This window comes from Rana temporaria, chromosome 3, assembly GCF_905171775.1.
Source record: "Rana temporaria chromosome 3, aRanTem1.1, whole genome shotgun sequence".
NCBI classification, from domain to species: Eukaryota; Metazoa; Chordata; class Amphibia; order Anura; family Ranidae; genus Rana; species Rana temporaria.
In genome coordinates, this window is record NC_053491.1 from 460,360,630 (window position 1) to 460,388,446 (window position 27,817).

Sequence of the window (27,817 nt, forward strand, 5' to 3'; positions counted from 1 at the left end):
AATAAGATCAGTTCCTCTCACTGTGTGCCTAGAGCTGGATGGCACCAGTTGCATCCTTACTGGGTTGCCCACTCACACAGGAGCCTGGTGAAGGCGGCGGTGGGAGGGGGTATATATATGTGTGTATATGTATGTGTGTGTGTATATATATATATATATATACACACACACACACACCCAAAAGGTGTCCCAAAGTCGGACTGCATTGCATTGCCGGTTTGAAACCATGCGAGTTCAGATGAACTCGCACAATTTCAAACCGGCAATGCAGTCTGACTTTGGGGGACGATTTGTCTATTCAAATTGCCCCCGAAGTCGGCAAAAGTAGTACAGGAACTTCTTTTGGGAATTGGTGCGGCGCTGCAAAGTCAATGACACACTGATTCGGACAGTGCTATTGCCGGCTATAGCCGCTGATTTGGTATGCGATTTGACATGTCAAATCGCATGCCAAATCGGCCCAATGTGAATGCAGGACGCCTTTTGGGTACAAGAACTGTCCTTCTCTCACACAATCTCTGACACCATAACTTTGTCCCTTTCACACTAGAGGCGCTTTTCAGCCCTTTTCAGGCGTTTTAGAACTAAAAATAGTGCCTGAAAAGTGCTAGTAGGGTGCTTTTAACCCCCGCTAGCGGCCGCGGAAGGGTTAAAACCGGCCGCAAAGCGCTGCTGCAAAGCTTTGCCGACGGTTCGGCGGCGCTGCCCCTTTGATTTCAATGGTCAAGGGAACTTTAGGAGCGGTGTCCTGCTAGCAGCATCTTTGAGGCGCTGTAAGGAGTGGCAGTGCACCGCTCCAGTGTGAAAGCCCTCTGGCTTTCACATTGGAGTGAAAGGAACGGCTCTTTCAGGGCGCTTTGCAGGTGCTAGTTTTAGCGGTATAGTGCCTGCAAAGTAACCCAGTGTGAAAGGGGTACAAGAGCATTGCTGGTTGGTTTGGAGAGTTTCGTAACCTGTAACAACCAGATTTCATGATTCTGCACTTAGGCTTCTTTCACACTGGGGTGCTTTGAGGGCGCTAAAGAGCTAAAAATAGCGCCTGCAAAGCGCCCTGAAAAAGTGTCTCCCAGGGCTTTCACACTGTAGCGGTGCGCTGGAAGCACGCTCAAAAAAGTCCTGCCAGCCGCATCTTTTGAGGCGTTGTAGGAGCAGTGTATCCACCGCTCCTAAAGCGCTCCTGCCCATTGGCGGTTTTAACCCTTTTTCGGCTGATAGCGGTGGTTAAAAGTGCCCCGCTAGCGGCCGAATAGCGCCACAAAAAGGACAGTAAAGCGCCGCTAATAACAGCGGCGTTTTACCGCCGACAGTGCACCGATCCAGTGTGATAGTAGCAATAGACCTATTAGGCAATGATTCATAGTTGTGTACTATGAATCACTGCATTTTCACTGTTAAAGAACTGCATTTAGTTCTGATTGGCAGCTGTGGAGAAATACCTCCTGCTAGTAAATATATATTTTATTTCATTGATATCATGAGACTGGCAGACTTTATCAGCTTCTTCTTGCTAGTGATCCAACTAGCAAGAAGAAGCTGATGAAGTCTGAAAGTCTCATGATATCAATGAAATAAAATATATATTTACTAGCAGGAGGTATTTCTCCACAGCTGCCAATCAGATTCTTATTTCAGGGTCGTTTAGGCATTTTTATTTAACTGCTCATTAAAAACATCGACAGGCAAGCTATAAAAAAAAAAAAAACATTGGCGCAGGCTGCCATACTGTGTCACTTACCTTTCTAGACGTCGAGCTCCCTTTAAGACACCAGGCCTCCTCCAGCAGCTCCTCCCCCTTCACGGTCACATGACCGGCCTGACGTAATGAAGCCCTCCTTGCTCCTTCCTTCTAAGCCTAGAACAGAAGGCTGGCCGGCGGCCGTGGAGGCAGCTGTGGAGCCTGCCGTGGTGAGCGGCGCAGCCATGCCAGCACAGGGAGAAGCCCAGCCGCTGCCTCAGAGTGTGGGGGGGACCCGGCCGGACACCTGCCTAATAGAAATGCGGCCATCTCCGCGGAAATCGGCCGCGAATTCGGCCGCGATCTTAGCACAGAGAGGTCGGCCAAGCAGCTGAGCGTGGGGAAATGTTAACTGTCGGCCTGGCTGCATATGCCCGGTGTGCCCTATGGCAAGTCCGGGCCTGCGCTGGAGGATCAGACACTGGAGCCACTGCCCGCACCCCGCCGCCTGCCACCTAGATGGGGTCTGCCCACCATGCTGGAAGACTTCATAGCCGCTGCCCGCAGCCCGCCACTTAGATAGTGTAAGTGCCGGACCGCCGGCCACCCAGTGGGGCTTTGTAGTGCCGCTCTCGAAAAAAACAAAAATAAAACACCAGCCGCCACTGTTGTATTATTACAGGTAAGTATTCACTAATAATGTATTTTTAAAAAACAGTTACTACAAGTACCTGAATACTGTATGTCTTTAGCTTCCTAATCTCCTCTGAAAGAAGAAGGGTGTTTTATTTCATTTGAAGAACTCTTTTTTCTATTTGGAGTGTTTCATTATGCATGCTACACTGGTCAGACATTTTCACTTATTAAATGTTCAGTTTTCCTAGAGCAGTGATGGTGAACCTTTTTGAGCCAGAGTGCCCAAACTGCAACACAAAACCAACTTATTTCTTTTCAAAGTGCCAACACTGCAATTAAACCTGAATACTGAGTTTTTAGTTTAGAAAAAACAACTCATACAGTTGTCCAAACGAATTAACAGCTTTTGTCTTAAAAGAAAAACACAATTGGGCCGGATTCACAGAGAGCGGGCACACATTACGCCGCTGTAGTGCAAATAATATACGCTACGCCGACGCAGCGCAGAAAGACAAGCATGGAATTCACAAAGCCAATGCTGACAATACTGCGCTGGGTTTCGAAGGCATAAGTCTGCGTAGGTGGAAGTGGGCGTGAGCCATGCAAATGAGGCGTGACCCCATGCAAAATACGTTCAATAGGGCACAATTCCCCCCACTCACACCAATAACGCATTCCTCCTAATGACACCAAAGATGGGGCTCTAGCTCAGCCCTCCAGCTGTGGTGAAACTACAAGTCCCATGAGACATTGCAAGACCCTGACAATCACAGGCATGACTCCTAGAGGCAGAGGCATGATGGGTGTTATAGCTTCACCAAACTGGAGGGCAGAGGTTGCCTCCCCCTGGATTAAAGGCTTCTAGTGTGTTTTGAGGTTTGTACTCTTATAAGATTACGCTGCCACTGGAATAATCCATTGTCTTTATGCCTATAGTATTACTGGAGGTTTGTCACTCTTCTTTTGTGTACAGCGCAAAAAATAAAAAACGGAAAGATGATCAAATACCACCAAAAGAAAGCTCTATTTGTAGGAAAAAAAGGACGACAATTTTGTTTGGGTACAGTGTCGCACGACCGCGCAATTGTCAGTTAAAGCGACACAGTGCTGTATCGCAAACAAATGCCTGGTCATTAAGCAGCCAAATCTTCCGGGCTGTAGTGGTTACTCCTGTTCCAGTGACAAATCTAAAATTTTGGATTTCCCATCACATTCTGTTTCAGTAGGAACTCTAAAATTTTGGATTTCCCATGTAATTGAAAAAACTTGGCCGAGGTTCTAAGCCATTTATACACCTTTACAAGGTAGCGTACCAGTAAAGGTATATCAGGCAAAATAAGAACATAAACATATAACCTAGGGCAGGGATATGCAATTAGCGGACCTCCAGCTGTTGCAAAACTACAAGTCCCATCATGCCTCTGAGTGTCATGCTTGTGGCTGTCAGAGTCTTGCTATGCCTCATGGGAATCGTAGTTCTGCAACAGCTGGAGGTCCGCTAATTGCATATCCCTGACCTAGGGTAAGGGGGACCAAAACCTGAGGGTGATACATTCGAATATTTCAAGGAAGGAGCAAAAAAAGAGACGTAAGAAAAAGAAAGAAAAATGAGAGGAGAGGAAAAGAATCCCAATGAGGTCGGGGGAAGGCGTGAGAAGAGGATTTGAGCGAACCTTGGAGGTCTGACCTAGAAGTAGTGGTCAAGGTGTGGTATCATATTAGTCGGGTAATAACATATAGTTCAGGGACTTTGAAGTGGAAAATTCTATTCAAATAAGCCAAGGAACCTTAAACTTTTCAAACATGACGTTACCTAGAGCCAGCATCTCCTCGATTCGCATGATATCATTTACAGTAGAAACCCACAAGGATAATGGAGGGGCAGTGGTTGTTTTCTAGAATAAAGGGATCCACAATTGCATTTTAAAAAGAATGCTCAACTCTAAGGCCTCGTACACACGACCGAGGAACTCGTCGGAAAAGACACATCGTTTTTCTTCGACGAGTTCCTGGTTAGGCTTGTTGAGAAACTTGACAAGCTTTCTTTGCGTACACACTGTCAAGACCAAATCTCATTGTTCTCAAACGCGGTGACGTACAACACATACAACGGCAGGGGAAGTTCGATTCCACTGGCACAACCCTTGGGGCTGCTTTTGCTAATCTCATGTTACTGCGTGTTAAGTAAAAGTTTGGTAAGAGACAATTTTCACTTTTCAGACTGTTACAGCGTGACAAATGTGCTATCTCCATTACAAACGCTACTTTTACCGAAGGTGCGCTCCCGCCTTATACTTTATTCTGAGCATGCGCGGGTTTCTTAGCATACACACGAACGTGTTTCTCGTCGAAAACCAGCCCGACGAGGAACACGACGAGGAAATTGAGACTCCCGTCGAGGAAAAAGAGAACTTGTTCTCTTTTTTTCTCGTCGAGTTTCTCGGCAGTTTCCTCGATGAAAAACATACACACAACCGTTTTCCTCGGCAAATAAGCTCTGCCACCAAGTTTCTTGATGGATTCTGTCGAGGAAAACGGTCGTGTGTATGAGGCCTCAGCCTCTGACTCTGTATCAGACTTTGGAACGTCCCCCTAATGAGTACACAACACTCCCGTAATCAAGATATACTGTATATCCCATTCTAAATTTTGACCATACCATAATAGGTGTGACTGTCACTAAAGCAGCAGCATCTCTAGGCAAATCACTGACAGGTTTGCCACAACTAATTTGTTGACCATGTTGCAGTAGTAATACACATGGAACAATAGCATCTATAGAGCCAAGTACCTCAAGTTTTAAGCTTCAGTCTATCACTGCCGATGAAGCCTTTCTAGTCAATAGCAGTATGCCTCAATATGTGCTCTTTTACATACACTAAACACTGCTTATTTTAGTGATTTTATCACCCTCAGAACATAAGGCACTACTGTGATTTAGTAGGCACTTAGTACAACATGCCAACTAGTAGGCAATGACTTCATAATGCATTCAACAAAGGAAGTGGAACCTCTCCCTTCATCTCAAACTCCTCTCTGTTCAAGATCCGGAAGTTGAGTCTTCGATATAATGAAGGGTCCATATTCCGGAAGTTTCGGGTGGCCTCGTACATTTTGCTGAGCACAGGGGACAATGGTTCAAAACCTGCTGTATCTGCAAGCCACTGGTTGTACTCCCACTGGTTTGTTCCAAGACGGTGAAGATATTTTAAGGGTATCCCAGAATTCTGGGTTTTTAAGACTTCTTCACGGGATTCTAAAAGCATTTCCTCTGGAGGAGGCAACTGGAATTTACCCTCCAGTACAGAAAGAAAAAACTGTGCCTGGCAATGAAACAATGGGAAAGGGATCACGATTTTAACAGCTCCGATGAAGCACAGAGTAGGGTAGTGAGCATGAATGAGGTGCCTGTAGAGTGGAAAGAGGTGACCCTGTTCCACATTAGTTCCCACAATGTCTTCATCCTCCAACAAGTCCACTCTAGGAAGGGCTGATTTCACATTTAGAGTTCCATTTACCTGAGGGTTTTCTTCATTTTCTTTAAACCCTTTCCCAGATCCTAGTTCTTCAAGTCCATCTACATCTTTTCTCACCACATTATCTCTCTGGTCTATCTTCTGTTTGGTTGTTGTGTCACTGCCAGTCAACAAGAATGGGTAGTTATATTTATAACCGGTAGAGAAAATCATAGTGTCTGCCATAATTTCTGTCTTGTCTTCACAAATCAGACTATTGTGAGTAGCGCGCACCACTGGAGGCACCAAGGAGAGGTTCGCTGGTGGGGTCCACTGTAAAGGGGGACCCCGGTGGCTCAGACTGACATGCTTAGCATATGGAGACAGCTCTAGGGCAATATCAATTCCAGATGGTCCTGCACCCAGGACGACAACTGAATGGGAAGAGAAGACCTCTGGGTAGCGATAATAATGACTGTGCAACACTTGACCTGAAAAAAGTGTGGGAACAAATTAGTGCCTGGTTACAGATAAAATTTTACTTTAAGAAAAAAATGATATAATCATTGCTAGTCTGTTATATAAGTTTCTAATAATCATCTATCTCAATTGTACAGTAAAAAGGGCACAGACTGGATAGGGTATGGAAATCCAACCCATGTGGTGCTCAAGGACTTCTTCTCGGCAAAGATACCATGTAACAGGAAAAGTGTTTGGCACAACACAAATCCTTAAAATCTTCACAGGGTCTTAATCATAGTTTTATGGACAAGCTTACCCCATTTCTACACCCTTCTCTTTGAGTACCCCAAAGAGAAATACCCTTATTGATAGCAATGGCAGAAATCTAGGAACTGAGGCGAAACTACCAGCAGCTTTCACTCACCGTGGTTCCCACTCCAATTGAGGTCTGAATAGGGGAAAGTCTACATTCAAAGTTAGATTATTTGCACTGCCCAGAGGGGGGAACATCCACCTGACCCCCAGCCTATGCACTCTGAACCTTCTTTACTGTTCCAGCAGCCAGTAAAATTCACATTTCAGCTGGTGTGCAAGGAATGATGGAAAGGAAATAAAAAAATATGTAGTGCTAAGTAGGAAGAGATGCAAGTGACCCTCTAACTTTGCCGAGCATTGGCAAAAGAAATAGTCACTTAAAGCGGGGGTTCACCAAAAAAACAAATTTTTAACATTAGATTGAGGCTAATTGTGGGAAGCACAATCGGGTGTTTTTTTTTTTTAAATCATTGCAGTACATACCGTTTTAGAGATAGATGTTCTCCGCGGCTTCCGGGTATGATCTGCGGGACTGGGCGTTCCGAATTGATTGACAGGCTTCCGACCGTCGCATACAGCGCATCACGAGTTGCCGAAAGAAGCCGAACGTCGCTTTAAAGTATATGTAAAGTCAAAACCTTTTTTTGTTTTGTTTTACATAGAGCAGGGAATGGCCACAACAAAAACTTTCAGGCATTTGGGGAGGTTTCTTCCCAGAGACACAAGAGGAAGTGAGAGGAAATCACTCCAAAATAAGAGGGAATTTAATCTTAGTGGTCACTAGATCAAATGTCTCCACTGTACCTTTTTTCAGTGACAACTGTAAAGATTGAATTTACATCACATTCCATCTCAGTGTCAATGGTCAGCAAGACAAACACACAAGCTTTAGGATTACATAAACTTCATTCCTAACACCTCTCTATACGATTGTATGCATTGGGAGGCGGCCCGAAGACCGTCTTAATGAAAGTGTTTGAGGTTGTCACACCTAAACTTAATGCTGGTGGTCAGACACAGTGGGCCTGATTTACTATGCTCTGTGCGCTGCGCTGGTTCATGCGTTAATTAGTACTCCGGGTGGAGGCTTAATTGGGCGCATGAACCAGCGCAGCAGCCGGCGCATTGAAACTAATATGAAAAGCCGCGCTGAACTCCCTATAGAAGTCTATGGGAGAAATCAAAAGTGTCCATTTTAAAGGCTAATCTGCAAGTTTTGTCCTAAAAAGTGTTTGGGGACCTCAGTCCTGCCCCAGGGAACATGTATCAATGCTTTTTTTATTTTTTAAAACGGCCGTTTTTTCGGGAGCAGTGAAATTAATAATTCTTAAAGTGAAACAATAAAAGTGAAATATTCCTTTAAATTTCGTACCTAGGGGGGGTGTAATGTCAGCATGTGAAATAGCGCATTTTTCCCGCACTTAGAACTCCCCCTGCACAAAGTGACATTCAGAAGGAAAAAAGTCATTTAAAAATTCACTCGCGGCTATAATGAATTGTCGGCTCTGACAATTCTAAAGGGATTCATTCATAAAACAAACAAGAAAATGTGTAGGGGTTCCCCCAAATTAAATTACCAGGCCCTTCAGGTCTGGAATGGATATTAAGGGGAACCCCGCCGTAAAAACCAAAAAAAAAAAAGACGTGCGGTTCCCGGCAAATATCCATTCCAGGCCCTTCAGGTCTGGTGTGGATTTTAAGGGGAACTCCACCCCAAATTGAAAAAAAAAATGGCGTGGAGTCCCCCTAAAAATCCACACCAGACCCTTATCCGAGCACGTTGACCTGGCCGGCCGCAGAAAAGAGGGGGGGACAGAGTGCGGCCCCCCCCCCCTCTCCTGAACCGCACCAGGCCACATGCCCTCAACATGGGGAGGATGTCCCCATGTTGATGGGGACAAGGGTCTCATCCCCACAACCCTTGCCCGGTGGTTGTGGGGGTATGCGGGCGGGAGGCTTATCAGAATCTGGAAGACCCCTTTAACAAAGGGGACCCCCAGATCCTGGCCCCCCCCCCTATGTGAAATGGTAATGGGGTACATTGTACCTCTACCATTTCACCCCAAAAAAAATGTCAAAGTGTTAAAAATGACAGTAGCCGGTTTTTGACAAATCTTTTAATAAAATCTTCTTTTCTTCTTTCCTTCGGGTTTCTTCCGCTGCTTCTATCTTCTCGTCCACATCTTGCCCGACGTCTTCTTCTATCTTCTCCGTCCGTCCTTCAGCCTTCTGGTCCCGCATCTTGTGTCTTCTCCGGTCTTCTTCTCGGTCCGCCAGCCTTCTCGTCCCCGGACTCAGCGTTTGAATTTGAATTGGGCTGTCGTGTTCCCGCTCCTGGGACCCGCCCCCCTCTGACGCCACAAGTAAACTCCTTAGAAGGTCATGTGCGTCAGAGGGGGGCGGGGTCACAGAGCGTCACACAGCGGGGGAATTCAATTTCAATCGCGCCGCCCGGAGAAGAAGTTCCCGCCGTGTCACACTCATGTGACCCCGCCCCCCTCTGACGCACATGACCTTCTAAGGAGTTTACTTGTGGCGTCAGAGGGGGGCGGGTCCCAGGAGCGGGAACACGACGGCCCAATTCAAATTCAAACGCTGAGTCCGGGGACGAGAAGGCTGGCGGACCGAGAAGAAGACCGGAGAAGACACAAGATGCGAGGAGGCTGGCGGAAGGACGGAGAAGAAGACAGGACAAGACAACGGGCAAGATGCGTGACCAGAAGGCTGAAGGACGGACGGAGAAGATAGAAGAAGACGTCGGGCAAGATGTGGACGAGAAGATAGAAGCAGCGGAAGAAACCCGAAGGAAAGAAGAAAAGAAGATTTTATTAAAAGATTTGTCAAAAACCGGCTACTGTCATTTTTAACACTTTGACATTTTTTTTGGGGTGAAATGGTAGAGGTACAATGTACCCCATTACCATTTCACATAGGGGGGGGCCAGGATCTGGGGGTCCCCTTTGTTAAAGGGGTCTTCCAGATTCTGATAAGCCTCCCGCCCGCATACCCCCACAACCACCGGGCAAGGGTTGTGGGGATGAGACCCTTGTCCCCATCAACATGGGGACATCCTCCCCATGTTGAGGGCATGTGGCCTGGTTCGGTTCAGGAGAGGGGGGGGGGCCGCACTCTGTCCCCCCCCCTTTTCTGCGGCCGGCCAGGTCAACGTGCTCGGATAAGGGTCTGGTGTGGATTTTTAGGGGGACTCCACGCCATTTTTTTTTCAATTTGGGGTGGAGTTCCCCTTAAAATCCACACCAGACCTGAAGGGTCTGGTATGGATATTTGGGGGGACCCCACGCCATTTTTTGGGGTTTTTTTTACGGCGGGGTTCCCCTTAATATCCATTCCAGACCTGAAGGGCCTGGTAATTTAATTTGGAGGGACCCCCTTTTTTTTTTTTTTTTTTTTTAATGAGCAATGACTCTATTCTTTATAGCCATGAGTACTTTAACCACTTGCCCACCGGGTTAATTCTGGCACTTCTCTCCTTCATGTGAAAATCAAAATTTTTTTGCTAGAAAATTAATCAGAACCCCCAAACATTATATATTTTTTTTTAGCAGACATCCTAGGGAATAAAATGGCAGTCATTGCAATACTTTTTGTCACACCGTATTTGCGCAGCGGTCTTACAAGCGCACTTTTTTTGGATAAAAATCACTTTTTTGAATTAAAAAATAAGACAACAATACATTTTGCCCAATTTTTTTATATATTGTGAAAGATAATGTTACGCCGAGTAAAATGATACCCAACATGTCACGCTTAAAAATTGCGCCCGCTCGTGGCATGGCGTCAAACTTTTACCCTTTAAAAATCTCGATAGGCGACGTTAAAAAAATTCTACAGGTTGCATTTTTTGAGTTGCAGAGTAGGTCTAGGGCTAGAATTATTGCTCTCGCTCTAACGATCGCGGCGATACCTCACTTGTGTGGTTTGAATACCGTTTTCATATGCGGGCGCTACTCGCGTATGCGTTTGCTTCTGTGCGCGAGCTCGTCGGGACGGGGCGCTTTAAAAAATTTTTAATGGGTTTTCTTATTTATTTTTATTTAGTTTTATAATTTTTTACACTGAAATAAAAAAATAAAAAAAAAAGATCAGTTTTCTTCCTATTACAAGGAATGTAAACATCCCTTGTAATAGGACTAGTGTGTGACAGGTCCTCTTTATGGAGAGAGGCGGGGTCAATAAGGCTGGAAAGCATGGTATTGAAAAAATAAATAAAAGATCTCATGCTTTCAGCTGCAATCATGTTCGTTCACCACAGTGGTGTAGTGTATAGCACTTTGACCTAGCAGCAAAAGAGTCGTTGGTTCGAATCCCGCCCGTGACAGCATCTGCATGGAGTTTGCATGTTCTCCCTGTGCCTGCGTGGGTTTCCTCCCACAATATAAAAACACGCTGTAAATTGGATCCGGTCTAAATAAGCCCTAATATGCAGTAGTATATTTAGGTTTGGTTCTGCCCTAGGCCTGACTACATATCTGCACCTCCTAATAGAAAAATGACCCACCCCTTCCTGTCAAGGTCACACCCTGTTTTTGTATAACCCCGCCCAGTAATTTTCAGGGGACCCACACACTAGTTCTGGGGGGGGCACTGGATTCCCTTAACCACTTCCATACCAGGCACTTACGCACCTTCCCGCCCAAGCCAATTTTCAGCTTTCAACACTGTCGCACTTTGAATGGCAATTGCGCGGTCATACAACACTGTACCCAAACAAAATTGGCGTCCTTTTTTCCCCACAAATAGAGCTTTCTTTTGTTGTTATTTGATCACCTCTGGGTTATTTTTTTGTGCGCAACAACTAAAAAAAGACTGCAAATTTTGAAACAAAAAAACGTTTTTATTTTTTAAGGTTAATTTTTTTGTAAATAAGTTTTTCTCTTTCAATTACGGGCACTGATATGGCGGCACTGATGGGCACCGATGAGATGGCACTGATGGACATCGATGAGGTAGTACTGACGGGCACAGATGAGGTGGCATTGATTGGCGGCGCTGCTATGCGGCACTGATGGGCACTCATAGGCGGCACTGATGGGCACTCATGGGCGGCACAGATGGGCGGCACTTATGGGTGGCACTGATGGATACTTATGGGTGGCACAGGTGGGCACTGATAGGTGGGCACTGTGCATGGATGGGCACTGTGGGGTGGCACTGATGGACACTGTGGGGTGGCACTGATTTTCCCAGTCAGTGCCCATTTGTGGGCACTGATTGGCATCTTTTTTCTTATTTTTTAATGCTTTTTGTTTTTTTGTTCTATATTTTTTTTGTTTTTGCACACCCTGGTGGTCCAGTGTGGTGATCCGAGGGGGGGCTGCGCTGATAAACAATCAGCGCGAACGCCCCCTGTCAGGAGAGGCGCCGATCGGCTCTCCTATACTCGCGTCTGTCAGACGCGAGTGAGGAAGAGCCATCGATGGCTCTTCCTGTTTACATCGTGATCAGCCGTGATTGGACACGGCTGATCACGTGGTAAAGAGTCTCCGTCTCCGTGAGAGACTCTTTACCGAGATCGGAGATGCAGGGTGTTAGACTGACACCCCGCATCACCGATCGCCGCGCTGCGTGCCCCCACAGGCGCGTGCGGCATGAAATCCTGCAGGACGTCCTGTCAGGATTGTGTAACCACTTCCCGGACGTAAATCGGCCATAGGCTGGGCGGGAAGTGGTTAATTTGCATAGTTTTTCTCTCACTTCCTGTTTGGCTATGGGGCAGGAAGTGAAGGCAAATCTCCCCAATTGGACACAGATAATACAAAATAAACTGACAGGGCCTATAACCCTCCCTCACTCTATCCAAAATTAAAGAAAATAAAACTTGTTGATTATAGTTCTTGTCAGGGGCGGACTGACCATTGAGTCACTCGGGCACTGCCCGAGGGCCCCATGCCACTAGGGGGCCCCATCCGGGTTGCCAGGCTCAGTAAAACCAGGGACAGTATGTAAAAATCTGTGTTTTTTTTAGATCTGTCCCCGATATGTCCGAAAATGACATGCTTTTAATGTGAATATCCCAAGATTTTAGCTGCCCGCCTCTGCACTACCTCCTGGCGTGGTGGTCATCTGTAAGCCAGAGGGGCCCCATAATCTTCTATTGCCCAGGGGCCCCATGAGTTGTCAGTCCGCCCCTGGTTCTAGTTTAAGCACAAATTTCATAGAGTTTTATTGAGAGCCCTAAGAAAATATAACCATGCCAATAGGCCAGGATACAGCGTGGCTAATATGTATGAATGTGTGTGTTAGAGCACCCCACCCAATGTTAACTAAAAAATTATTAATTTGCAAATAAGTATTATCTGCTCATTTTTTTGGGGATGTCTGCACCCCTGATAGTGACAACATTTGTGAGGTGTCTTCACCCTTTCTAATTCATTCACTTCCTGTCACATAGCCAAACAGGAAGTGAGGGTAAAACCTTACTAATATCTTTTCTTGGGGACACAGATCAATCTAAATAGTTTCCCATTATGTAAATTGCACTCTAGCATTTTGCTGTGTACACCCCAAATTATTAGGGATCTTGGACTTTGGGGTCCATTGACTAAAGGCAAATCCACTTTGCACTACAAGTGCAAAGCAAGGAAGAAAGAAAACAAAACAACTTTGCTTCTACAGGATTGGATGTTAAAACCATCAGTGCTTCCTCTCTGATTTTTAGCAACTATGCTTGTACTGCAGAGTGGCTTTGCCTTTACTAAACCCCAAACTAAATAATCATTTTGGGCAGGGATCCTCAAACTACGGCCCTCCAGCTGTTTTAGAACTACACATCCCATGAGGCCTTGTAATGCACTGACATTCACAGACATGACGGGAATTGTAGTTCCTGAACAACTGGAGGGCCGTAGTTTGAAGACCCATGATTTGGGGTGTACACAGCAGTGCTGGAGTGCAATTTGCTTAATGGGGACACTAGTTAGATTGACCTGTGTCCCCAAGAAATGACACTGGTAGGGTTTTAACCTCACTTCCTGTTCAGCTGTGTGACAGGAAGTGAAGCCAATTTTAAGAAAAGGGACACAAAGCTCAACACAAAAATAAAAAACACAAAGCAGGGGTTCTAACACTCACTTGGCTTCCCTCAAACACCCACAATTTGAATAGGATTGCCTTGCGCTAGATTTAAGCACAGTGCTGTAAATCAGCACGTCAAGCCTGTCCACCAATAGCAAACCCCCCCCACAGGCCATGTTTGCAGGTTTTCCTTCATCTTGCACATGTGCTTTAAAATACAGTCTGGACAGCAATTCTTGATAAGAGAAATCCACAAAACATGTCCTGTCGGGGGTACTTGAGGGCTGAGGACCACTGCAGAAAAAATAAAATACTTACCAGTTTTTGTCTTTAAAGTCAGGGAGAATAAACATGGCAAACATTTCAGGATTACACACCAGGAAAGAAGCTTAGACAAAAATCACACATAATTTGTTAGGCCCTAACCTAGTTCAGCTGCAGCTGTCAACATATGTAGCATGAAAAAGTAACAAAAGACAAACTTAACAATTTTAAAGTAATTTTTATTGGTCAACAAAACAAGGAAAGCAAAAAAGACAAACAAACAAAAATACATTTCAAAATTCTAAACAACCATAGCTTTACACATTTTTCATAAAATAAGGCCACATAGACAAATACATCAAAGTGAACATCATTTAAAAATAAACCAAAACCATTGGCAAAAAGCAACAAACCACATTTGTGTTTAGCAACAGCATTTCTGCCAGCCTGCCAGACTTTTTATAACAGTGCTAGTAATGAAGCAATTGAAATCACATGACCAAATTGCAGTCTCTAGTTTGGGTGAGCTTGTAATTGGGCACACCTGCAATTAACCCAAACCACGCTCTATGAGCATCCAATGAGTGTTTTTCACCTTTTAAAAAGAAAGGATATTTTTTTTCTAAGTGTTTGAGCATGCTCAGTTCATCACACATGTAGGAACCAAGCTGCAATGGAATGAGAGCTTTTTTTTTTTTTGTTTCCCCTGATCTGATGCTTTCCAGCCTGAAGGGGAGGTGTTAAAGACAGAAGTAAACACGCACATTTAATAATCTATTTGTGGGAAAAAAAAGGTTGCCAATTTTGTTTGGGAGCCACGTCGCACGACTGCGCAATTGTCAGTTAAAGCGACGCCGTGCCGAATCACAAAAACTTGCCCGGTCATTGACCAGAAATATGGTCCGGGCTCAAGTGGTTAAAAATTAACAAAACACAAAAGTGAGCCCAATTTTTGGGGATAATGTGAAAGATGATGTTACACTGAGTAAATAGATACCTTACATGTCACGCTTTACTATTGGAAACACTCCTGCAATGGGGCCAAAATGAATTCCGTGAATATCCCCATAGGCGACCTTTTATTTTTTTTTCCAGGTTACCAGTTTATAGTTACAAAGAAGGTCTAGTGGTAAAAGTATTGCTCTCGCTCTAAGGCACGCGTCAATACCTCACATGTGTGGTTTGAACGATGTTTATATATGTGGGCGGGACTTGCGTAAGTCCCGCCCACATATGTAAAAATTATTTTTACTTTTTGCTATAATAAATATCCCCAAAAATATATATTGTAAAAACTAAAAAAAACCTCAGTTTAGGCCGATACGTATTCTACATCTTTTTGGTTCCAAAAAATCGCAAATAGCGTTTAGTGTTTGGTTTTTGCAAAAGTTATAGCGTCTACAAAATATTTTTTTTTTTTGTTTTAACTAGTTATTGGGGCGATCAGCGATTTTTATCGGTACTGCGACATTATGGCGGACACATCGAACACTTTTTTGGAACCATTGGCATTTTTCTAGCGATCAGTGCTGTAAAAAATGCATTGCTTACTCTAAAAATGCCACTGGCAGGGAAGGGGTTAACACTAGGTGCGAGGGAGGGGTTAAATATGTTCCCTGGGTGTGTTCTAACTGTAGGGGGGGGGGGTGGGACTGACATGTGTAAATGACAGATCGCTGTTCATGAAGGGGAACTCCAGACCCCCCCCAAAAAAATAAGGTGGGTTCCCTCCAGGTGCATACCAGGCTCTTAGGCTTGGTCTGGAACATAAGGGGTTAAACCCGCGCAAAAAAAAATAGCGTGGGGTCCCCCCCAAGATCCAAACCAAGCCATTATCCCAGGCACGCAGTCTGGTCAGACAGGAATGGGGGTGGGGACGAGCGAGCGCCCCCCTCCCTCCTGAGCCATACCAGACCACATGCCCTCAACATGGGGGAGTGTGTGCTGTGGGGGAGGGGGGCACTGCCCCCCCACCCCAAAGCACTCTTGTCCCCATGTCGATAGGGACAAGAGCCTCTTCCCGACAACCCTAGCCGTTGGTTGTCGGGGTATGCGGGCGGAGGGCTTATCAGAATCTGAGAGACCCTTTAATAAAGGGGTCCCCAGATTCCGGCCCCCCCACCCTATGTGAATGAGTATGGGGGTACATTGTACCCCTACCCATTCACCTGGGGAAAAAAATGGAAAAAAATAATACACCACACATGAATAAATTAATTTATTAGTCAGCCGGGGGTCTTCTGCCGGGGCCCCCCACCACCACCCCATTAGGCCCCGGGCTTCGCCATCTTCTGCCGGAACCCCCTTCACCAGTGAGGCTCCTGCCTTTGGGGGAGGGTCCCGGGCTACTACGACGGTTTCTGCGGGGGGGGGGGGGGGTGCACTGGCACCCCTCCCCCGTCTTCAGCGACGTAATTCACCGGGACCCCCTTCACCAGGGAGGCTCCTGCCTTTGGGGGAGGGTCCCGGGCTTCCACGACGGTTTCTGCGGGGGGGGGTGCACTGGCACCCCACCCCCGTCTTCAGCGACGTAATTCACCGGGACCCCCTTCACCAGGGAGGCTCCTGCCTTTGGGGGAGGGTCCCGGGCTTCCACGACGGTTTCTGCGGGGGGGGTGCACTGGCACCCCACCCCCGTCTTCAGCGCCGTAATTCACCGGGACCCCCTTCACCAGGGAGGCTCCTGCCTTTGGGGGAGGGTCCCGGGCTTCCACGACGGTTTCTGCGGGGGGGGTGCACTGGCACCCCACCCCCGTCTTCAGCGACGTAATTCACCGGGACCCCCTTCACCAGGGAGGCTCCTGCCTTTGGGGGAGGGTCCCGGGCTTCCACGACGGTTTCTGCGGGGGGGGTGCACTGGCACCCCACCCCCGTCTTCAGCGACGTAATTCACCGGGACCCCCTTCACCAGGGAGGCTCCTGCCTTTGGGGGAGGGTCCCGGGCTTGTACGGTGTCTTCCGCCGGAGGGCGCCACTCTCCGGGCTTCTGCGATGCCTTCCGCTTCTGCCTGTCTCCTCCGCGGAGCACAGGGCTTGTCTCCGCTGTCTTCTCCCTTCTCTTCCATTCGATGTTGACACGACGAGGTCCGGCGCTGGAATGCCGTCTGAGCAGTGGGCATGGACTTATATAGGGCAATGCCACCATGTGACCTCAACCCATGTGACATCACATTCCCATCATGCCCAGGGAATGTGATGTCACATGGGTTGAGGTCACATGGTGGCATTGCCCTATATAAGTCCATGCCCGCCGCTGACACGGCATGTCAGCGCGGAACCTCGTCGTGTCAACATCCAATGGAAGAGAAGGGAGAGGACAGCGCAGACAAGCCCTGTGCTCCCGGAGGAGACAGGCAGAAGAAGGAAGAGAGAAGAAAGAAGACGGAAGAAAGCCCTGGCTCCGCGGGGGAGCCAGGCAGAAGAGGGAGCAGAGAAAAGACCGGGGAGTTGGCGCACCCCCGGCAGAAGACCAGGAAGACCGGAACCCTGGCGGAAGGCACCGGAAAGACCGGGGGATAGGCGCCATCCCCCGGCAGAAGACCCCGAAGTCCGGATGCCCCTCCCTAATGAAAAAGAGCTTAAATGGGGTGGGGGCATCCGGCGGAAGGCTCCGGAGAGGACCGAGGGATGGCGCCCTCCCCCGGCAGAAATCACCGAAGCCCAGGGTCCCGGCGGAAGATCGGGAGAGAAGAAACCCCCCCTTCTAAGAGAGCTAAAGAAGAAAGGGGGGGCTCCGGAGCAGATTAATAAAATATTTTATTCTGTGTGGTGTGTTTTTTTTACTTTACATTTCCCCCATGTGAATGGGTAGAGGTACGATGTACCCCATACTCATTCACATAGGGTGGGGGGCCGGCATCTGGGGGCCCCCCTTATTAAAGGGAGCTCGCAGATTCCGATTAGCCCCGCCCGCATACCCCGACAACCAATGGCAAGGGTTGTCGGGAAGAGGCTCTTGTCCCTATCGACATGGGGGCAAGAGTGCTGTGGGGTGGGGGGGCAGTGCCCCCCTCCCCCACAGCACACACTCCCCCATGTTGAGGGCATGCGGTCTGGTACGGCTCAGGAGGGGGGGGGGGCCGCTCGCTCGTCCCCTCCCCCATTCCTGTCCGGGCCAGACTGCATGCTTGGGATGAGGGCTTGGTTTGGATCTGGGGGGGACCCCAGCGCCGAATCGGCGCGGGTTTAACCCCTCACGTTCCGGACCAAGCCTAAGAGCCTAATGTAGCCCTGAAGGGGGACCCGCGCCGATTTCAAGTTTGAAATTTGGCGCCGAGTTCCCCTTCAGGGCTGAAAACAGCTCGGAGATTCCCGTGCGCCGCGTCACGCAGCGCAATCACGGGTACGCCGCTTGGTATTTACCAAGATTTTCACGGCGTACTGACAAGGCGCACGGGAATCCCTGACTTTTCTCTCTGCGCATGCCCAGTATGCAAATGAACCTCCCGAGGTTCAGGCGCACTGTGCAAGCGTACGGGGATCTGTTTTCAAAAAACACTTTCCCTTTCAATTCGGCCCGCCAAACACTTCAAAACACATGTCACTTCACTTCCCCTGCATCCCCCCACCTCCCCCCCTAATAAACTCCCGCCCAAACCCCCGCAATTTACAGTTTAATGTGCCGTGCGCCAGGTCTGTACTGGTGCACAATGCACCCTCTCCTGGGCGCACGGAGCACATTAGTAACTAGGGAAATACACTGCACTAGCAGCGTATTTCTTTAGTAAATGGCCAAACGGCTGCTACTCCTGCTTTTACTCCATGAGTCATGGAGTAAAGGCTTGGTAAATCAGCCCCTATAGCTAGCTTCAGTGTTCTTCAGCTATAGCAGCCCCCTTTCCCATAAGGCAAGCTGCACTTTGCAGGGGGGCAGCATGAAAAGAGTACCCGCTGGCTTGCGCTACACTTTTAGTGTAATGCCAGTCTTATAAGGTGGACTGGGCCGCCCCAAAATGGTCTGGCGTCCCCATAAAGCGGCTGCACTGTTGGCGGTATGATAGGGATGGCACAGACACATGGTCACCCACCTATACCTGGCAGGTAGGTAGTAGGACTCTCCTGCAATTCTTTGCTTGTATCAGTTGTACATATTAAGGAATCTTAATTTTATTTCTGTTGATTGCTGATGAGAAAAATAAACAGATGGATTTATTTGTTCCTGCCCTTAATCCTTCCTCTGCTCACTGCCTGGACCACATCATTGTGCTACATGTTTTCTGCTGCACCACTGGCATGGTTATATCCTCTTAGTCCTTCATAAATTTAGCAGACATTTGTGCTTAAAGTAGAACTATAGACAACACTTTTTTTTCCATTTTGGATAGAGTAAGGGATGGTTATAGCCCCTGTTAATTATTTTTGTTGCCATCTGTTAATTTCCCTTCATTTCGTGCCCCATAGCCAAACAGGAAATGAGAGGAAATCTTTGATGATTAAGGGAATCTCTCCCCCTACAAGGCCCTCAGAACTAGTGTCCCCGCTGGAAAATTTCAGGGCAGGTCTTAAACAGGAAGGGGTTTATCATGTTTAAATTAGGGGGTGCACAAGTTCAGTCAGGCCTAGGGCAGCACAAAACCTAAATACACCACTGCTCTGCGTTTTTTATTTTTTGCGCTATAAACAAAAAAAAGCTGACAATTTTGAAAAAAAACACACAATATTTATTTTTCCTGCTATAATACATATCCATATATTATATATATATATATATATATATATATATATATATATATATATATATATATATATATATATATATATATATATATATATATATATATATATATATATATAAATAAAAATAAACTCATTTATTCATCAGTTTAGGCCACTATGTATTCTGCTACATATTTTTGGTAAAAAAAAAAAAATCACAAAAAGCATAGGTTGATTGGTTTATGAAAAAGTTATAGCATTCTACAAAATAGGGAATAGATTTACGGAATGTTTTTACTGGTAATGGTGACGATCTGCAATTTTTAGCGGGACTGCAACATTGCAGAGGACAAATCTGACCCCAAGTGACACTTTTTGGGGACCAGCAACATTATTACCTTGATCAGTGCTAAAAATAATGCACTGATCAATGTATAAATGGCACTGGCAGGGAAGGGGTTAACTGTGTTCTCTAGTTGTGTTCCAATTGTGTAGGGGCTGGGCTGCATGAGACAATAAAGAGATCGCTGTTCCTGATCACTAGGAACAGCAGAATTGTCCCCTGTCAGAATGGGGATCCGCCTTATTTACATAGACAGATCCCTGTTCTGCCACACCGCACCTCGATCACGAGTATCGCTCTCGCGGCGTGCAGCGGGCATGCTCGCGCTCCACCGGCAACGCGCAAGGCCCGCATTTTAACATGCACAGACCGATGTACGGGTACATCAGTTTGCGCAGGAGAGCTGACCTGCCGCAGTATATATACTGTGGCTGGTCGACACGGTTTTGTTTTCCATGGAGTAGAGAATAGCTAAAAAAACTTCAGGTATTTGGGGAGATTGTTTCTCAGAGACACAATAGGAAGTAAGACGAAATGTCTCACAATTTAGATTTTCATATTAAATCAGATTTTGTATCCTTACTTTGTACATTGCCTCTAATTCAGTTTACAAGACTCCCTTATCATAATATACATCCCATTCTAAATTCTGACCATGCCATAATGGGCAGCACTCACACTAAGGTAGCAGAATCTCTAAGGGAGTCACCAACAGGCTTGACACAGTCTAATTTCTTTTTCTTGAGCTCGCTGTGCAAAAACTAAACAACAAAAATTAACAAAAAAGTGCTTTTAGGGTGTGTCTTTGGACCCCTGCTTCACACCCCAGGTTTCAAGACTCCCGAAGGAGTAAGGCACACTCAGGTCCACCTTGCCAAAAGGCCCAGCAGACCCCCTCTCCTCATGATAAGCCAAAGCCGACTAATAAGTACTAGGTGGAGGGCTCTTCAGAAGAGAGACCCCTCAAGGCAGGGGAGGAAGGAATGACAATAGCCGGGAAGGGGTTAACACTAGGGGGCAATCAAGGGGTTAACTGTGTTCCCTGGGTGTGTTCTAACTGTTTAGGGCAGGGGTGCCCAACCAGTGGCCCGCGGAGCCCTCCAATGTGGCCCGCGACCTCCTGCTCCGGGATGGAATAGAATAGAATACTGTTATTAAAGGCAAGTTTATTACTAAAATCACAGTGTATATATTATATGGTCATATCTGTTCTGCAGTGGTTACCGGGCTGCTTACAAACTGATTCGCTGGTGCAGAGCAGTGCACCTGCAGGTTACCTGCACTGAGCCATAGGCCCCTTTGACACGGTCGAGTGGGCTCTATAGAGTAGAGTGGGCTGCCATCCACCCACTCCGCTCATTGTGGCCCGCGACCGGTTAGTCCAATTATTGAAAAAATTGTAGCAGCAATGTCCTTGGAGCAAAACCCACTAAGGAGTTAGGGCCCTTTCACACAGGGCGGATCAGTAATGATCCGCTTGCTCAGCGGGGATCGCTCCGTTGAACCCTGCTAAGCCGGCGGATCACAGGGCGGTCCCCGCACGCTGTGCAGGGACCGCCCTGTCTTTTCTCCGCTCTCCCCTATAGGGGGAATCAGATAAACGCGGACCGTATGTCCGTGTTCACCCGATCCGATGACGTAAGGAAAAATAGGGTTTTTCTTTGTCTGCAGAATCGGAGCATTACGAAAGCGGGCGATATCGGGTGTCAGCGGATGTTCATCCGCTGACACCCGCGATCTCATAGGGACCAATGTATGTCTCTTTTTCATCCGCACACAGATGGATGAAAAAGCGGACATACGGTTCGCAGGTGTAAAAGGGGCCTTAAGAGTTAGTTCCTATAAGTTTCAGGCTGGAACCTAACACTGATGGTGTTTTAACTTTTCTAGTTTATAGCAGTACACTTCAATATGTACTCTACATAATACTGTTCATCTTATGACGCGTACACACAATCGGAAATTCGACAAGAAATCTGTGGATTTTTTCTGGCGGAATGTTGGCTCAAACTTTTGTTGCATACACACGGTCACACAAATCTTGTCGGAAATTCCGACCACCGTCAAGAACGCGGTGACGTACAACACGTACGATGAGCCGAGATCAATGAAGTTCAATAGGCAGTTTGGCACTTCTGCTTGATTCTGAGCATGCATGTTTTTTTGCGCATTGGAATTGCATACAGACGAGCTGATATTCCGTCGGAAAAATAGAGAACCTGCTCTCAATCTTTTGTTGGCGGAAATTTCGATAGAAAAAGTCAGATGGAGCCTACACACGGTTGGAATTTCCGACAAAAAGCTCACATCAGAATTTTCTTGTCGGAATTTCCGATCATGTGTACGTGGCATTAGTGAATGTTATCACTGTCAGCATAGAAGGCACTGATGTGATCTTGCAGGCAATTAGTACTACATGCCAACTTGTAAGCATGTAACTTCACAAAGCATTCAAAAAAGAAAATGGAACTTCTCCTTTCATCTCAAACTCCTCTCTGTTCAAGATCTGGAAGTTAAGCCTACGGTATAATGCAGGGTCGATATTCCGGAAGCCCTGGGAGGCCTCAAATATTTTGGCAAGCACAGGGGCCAATGGCTCAAAGCCTGCTGTATCTGCAAGCCATTGGTTGTACTCCCACTGGTTTATTGCAAGACGGTGAAGATATTTTAAGGGTATCCCAGAATTCTGGGTTTTTAAGACTTCTTCACGGGATTCTAAAAGCATTTCCTCTGGAGGAGGCAGCTGGAATTTACCCTCCAGTACAGAAAGAAAAAACTGTGCCTGACAATGAAACGATGGGAAAGGGAGCACAATTTTAACAGCTCCAATGAAGCCCAGAGTAGGGTAGCGAGCATGAAATAGATGCTTGTAGAGTGGAGGGAGATGACCCTGTCCCCCATTAGTTCCCACAATGTCTTCATCCTCCAACAAGTCCATGCTAGGAAGGGCTGATTTCACATTAAGTTTCTCAGATGCTAGTTCTTCAAGTTTATCCACATTTTTTCTTGTCAACTTCTCTCTCTGGCCTGTCTTCTGGTTGACCATGACTTCATTGCCAGTCAACAAGAATGGGTAGTCATATTTATAACCGGTACAGAAAATCATAGTGTCTGCCATAATTTCTGTTCCATCTTCACAAATAAAACTAGTGGAGGTAGCCCGAACTACTGGAGGCACCAAGGAGATGTTTTCTGGTAGGGTCCATGGTAGAGAAGGACCTCGGTGGCTCAGACTGATAAGCTTAGCATGTGAAGACAGCTCTAGGGCAATATCAATTCCAGATGGTCCTGCACCCAGGAGGACAACTGAGCGGGAAGAGAAGACCTCTGGGTAGCGGTAATAATGGCTGTGAAACACATGACCTGGAAGAGATGCGGAAACGACTTAGCCACTGGCCTCACAATAAAATCTACTTTCATTGATACACAGTAGTGCACATCATACAGTGCCTTTGAAAAAGTATTCATACCTCTTAAAATTTTCCACATTTTGTCATGTCACAACCACAAATATAAATGTATTTAATTGGGATTTTATGTGATAGACCAACACAAAGTGGCACATAATTGTGAAGTGGAAGAAAAATTATAAATCATTTTCAAAATGTTTTAAAAATATGTGTGGCGTACATTTCTATTCAGTCCCCGTGAGTCAATGGTTTTTAGAACCACCTTTTGCTCCAATTACAGCTGCAAGTCTTTTTGGGGATGTCTCTACCAGCTTTGCACATCTAGAGAGTGACATTTTTGCCCATTCTTTGCAAAATAGTTTAAGCTCTGTCAGATTGGATGGAATGTGCAATTTTCAAGTCTTGCCACAGATTCTCAACTGGATTTAGGTCTGGACTTTGACTGGGCCATTCTAACACATGACTATGCTTTGCTCTAAATTCTAATGCCCCGTACACACCATCACTTTATGTGATGAAAAAAAATGACGTTTTTAAAAACGTCACTTTAATTGACCGTGTGTGGGGGAAAACGTCGTTTTATGTCTTCTAAAAAAAGACCAAAAAAAATTGAAGCATGCTTCAATTTTATGTGTCGTTTTTCAAAACGTAGTTTTTTACTTCACAGAAATTGACCGTGTGTAGCAAAAAACATCGTTTAAAAAGACGTTTTTACACCCGCGCATGCCCAGAAGCTAGTTATGAAGCGAGCTTCAATGGAAAAACGTGGTGGAACGTAACCTCGCTTTGCTAGAACATTGTGAGAAAAACGATGGTGTGTAGGCAACTTCGTCTTTGAAAATTGAAGTTTCAAAAACGTCATTTTTTACTTCACAGAAAATGTCGTTTTTTTTTCATCACATAAAGTGATGGTGTGTACGGGGCATAAATCATCCCATTGTAGCTCTGGCTGTAGCTTAGGGTCGTTGTCTTGCTGGAAGGTAAACCTCCACCCCAGTCTCAAGTTTTTTGCAGACTCTAATGCCGCATACACACGGTCGGAATTTCCGTAACAAATGTTCCATGGGAGCTATTTGTTGGAAATTCCGACCGTGACCATCGGACATTTGCTGTCGGAAATTTTCTGACAACAAAATCCGTTCTCGTAAATTCCGACAATTCCGACTAACAAAATTCCACGCATGCTCTGAATCAAGTACGCAACGGGAAGCACTCGGTCTGGTAAAACTAGCATTCGGAATGGAGATAGCACATTTGTCGCGCTGTAACAGACTGAAAAGCACAAGGCTGAAAAGCATGAATCGTCTCTCACCAAACTTCTACTAACATGACTGGTATTGAACTTCCCTTTAATGGTGCCGTCGTACGTCACCACGTTCTTGGCGTTCGGAATTTCCAACAACATTTGTGTGACCGTGTGTAAGCAAAACAAGTTTGAGCCAACATCCATCGGAAAAAAATCGACGGTTTTGTTGTCAGAATTTCCGATTGTCTGTACGCAGCAGGCAATTTCTAAAATTGCCCTGTATTTGGCTGCATCCATCTTCCCATCAACTCTGACCAGCTTCCCTGTCCCTGCTGAAGAAAAGCATCTCCGCAACATGATGCTGCCACCACCATGTTTCATGTTTTCCGCCACACATAGAGTTTTGCTTTTAGATCTCATCTGACCAGAGCACCTTCTTCCACATGTTTGCCGTGTCCTCCACATGGCTTTTCACAAAATGCAAACGGGACTTCTTATGGCTTTCTTCTTGCCACTCTTCCATAAAGGCCAGATTTGTGGAGAACACCACTAATAGTTGTCCTGTGGACAGATTCGCCCACCTGAGCTGTGGATCTCTGCAGCTCCTCCAGAGTTACCATGGGCCTCTTGGCTGCTTCTCTGATTATTGCTCACCTTGCCCGGCCTGTCAGTTTAGGTGGACGGCCATGTCTTGGTAGGTTTGCAGTTGTGCCATACTCTTTCCATTTTTGGATGATGGATTGAACAGAGCTCCGTGAGATGTTCAAAGCTTGGGATATTTTTTTATAACCTAACCCTGCTTTAAATTTCTCCACAACTTTACCCCTGACCTGTCTGGTGTGTTCCTTGGCCTCCATGATCCGGTTTGTTCACAAAGGTTCTCTAACAAACCTCTGAGGGCTTCACAGAACAGCTGTATTTATACTGAGATTAAATTACACACAGGTGGACTCTATTAATTAGGTGACTTCTGAAGCCAAGGGATAAGGAGGGGCATGTGGTGAGCCTATATTTATATCAATTCTGTCGTCTATCATAGACATTGCATTTACACAAAAAGGCCACTAGATGTCAGATTCCTACAAACTCTTAAAGTCCTGTTGATTCACCAGTTGCATCGCGCTCTACCATCCAAATCGCAGACACTAGTTGACATTAAATCCAGAACTCTAATATTAACAAATACCATTTTGCCTAGGTTCACATTGGAGCGATTCGTCATGTGACCCGAGAAATCAAATCGCATGACAAGTTGCAGCCTATTGGAGGCAATGGCAGTGTTCCAATCGGTACGATTTTCTATTAGAAGAGAGGAAGACTCTGCAACATCAGATGATCTCCACATATAACCTGGTCTGGTGAGCGGACTTACAGTCCGGTTTCCATCTGTGTCTCCTTTCATTTGATTATGTTGGCACTTTGCACATAACTACACTGCTTTGTGACTGTTTCTGCATTCAGCTGATCATCAAATTGCTATGCTGATGAACTTGATCTTTATGCTGCTATATTGCTAACCTGCTTTCTGCTTATATGACTTGGCTCCACAGTGTCCCTGACCTTCATGAATGTTATACCATGATAGCCCTCTCATACTGAACCGTGTGTTATTGAGCTGTGATATTCAGGTCACGACATCATATATTGGTCAGCCACAGCGCATAGTTAACTTCTCTATTTTGAATTCCCCTGATATATGTCCTGGTTGGACTTGATCAGCTTAGAGGCTGATCATCCAATCTAATGCTGGGTAGTCAGCTGGACAAATTCCAGCTGATTTTTCCAGTCTGAGTAATTTGCATGCATGCATCCCGTATGTAGTCAGTGGGGCAGATCCACGTAGATCGGCGCTTCTCTCCGCCGGGCGTAGCGTATCTAAGATACACTACGCCGCTGTAACTTTTTTTTTTTTCGAATCCTCAAAAAATTTGCGCTGTAAGTTACGGCGGCGTAGTGTATCTTTGCCGGCGTAAGGGCGCGGAATTGAAATTGATGTGATGGGGGCGTGTTTTATATAAATACGTCGTGACCCGACGTAAACAAAGTTTTTTTTTTAACGACGCATGCGCCGTCCGTGGGGGTATCCCAGTGCGCATGCTCGAAATTAAACCGGAACAAGCCAATTCTTACGACGGTGACGTCATTTTACGCAAATCCCTATTCGCGAACGACTTACGCAAACGACGTAAAAAATTCAAAATTTGACGCGGGAAGGACGGCCATACTTAACATTTAGTACGCCTCATAATAGCATAATAGTAACTATACGCCGGAAAAAGCCGAACGCAAACAACGTAAAAAAATGCGCCGGCCGGACGTATGTTCGTGGATCGCCGTAACTAGCTAATTTGCATACTCGATGCGGAATTCGACGGAGATGCCACCTAGCGGCCGGCGGAAAAAATGCACCTAAGATCCGACGGCGTACTAAGACGTACGTCTGTCGGATCGATCCCAGATGCCGTCGTATCTTGTTTTGTAGATACAAAACAAAGATACAACGCGGGAACTTTAAAATTACGCGGCGTATCAATAGATACGCCGGCGTAATTCTTTTGTGGATCTGCCCCAGTGTCTATTTAGATAACGTTATCTAATTATTTTAATTTTTATATTGGGTGTTGGTGATGGGTGTCAAAGTGTCTGAATTTATGTGATTGCTAAATTTTTGTATCAATAAACCCCTTTTTTATGCGGCACGGCCCACTTTTGGCATCTTTATCTCCGGGAGGATACATTTCTTTTGTTTTTCCCCCCGGGGGGGTCTTTTTGTACTGCATTGAAATCTGCCAATGGACACCGCACCTTAACTGGTGAGTCCGCAACTAATGGGTTGCTGTGACAGGAAGAACATCCTGTACAGTTAATTAATATAGTGAGCATAGGACATGCTCCCCTCTTTCGCAGCTATACAATGAAGTCTGCTATTTAATGGTATAATTATATATATTTTTTTTATCTGTTAAAGGGCTTAAAATCTACCCCCCCCCCCCCTCAAAAAAAAATCTAATGTTTCTACCTAGCAAATCTGGTAACTACAGCAACATTTTACTTCCTAAGCATATCATATGACTTGCTCACTGGTGTGTGATTAAAGCAAGCAGACCCTCCCACTTAGAACAAACTTAAAACTATTCGGCTGAAATGTAATTAAAGAAAAAGTTCTACCTGCTGACATTTTGCCTTTATTACATAAATCATTTTTGACCCAGTGAGATCCTCACTGCTTCTCATCTCTTTGCTTCTCTCGGAGAAGCTCACAGTGTGCAGTGAAATCAGAGTAAACAATTTCAGTACAGAAGGGGAGCCGGTACAACTGTG

The 27,817-nt window shown here is 46.0% G+C and overlaps 1 protein-coding gene across 3 annotated transcripts in view; it reads right to left on the reverse strand.

Moving 5' to 3' along the window:
- Positions 1-4,926: 4,926 nt before the first annotated feature.
- The window catches only part of LOC120933518 (flavin-containing monooxygenase FMO GS-OX-like 2), a 54,703-nt gene continuing 31,812 nt past the window's right edge, over positions 4,927-27,817 (reverse strand). For 2 of the 3 annotated variants that reach the window (XM_040346762.1, XM_040346761.1), the window contains one exon: positions 4,927-6,257. In XM_040346762.1, coding sequence (XP_040202696.1) covers positions 5,293-6,257 — 965 coding nt within the window. In that variant the 3' untranslated portion in view covers positions 4,927-5,292. Of the gene's footprint in view, positions 6,258-22,123; positions 23,204-27,817 lie in introns of those variants that run through there. The other variant, XM_040346763.1, reaches the window with a different exon arrangement.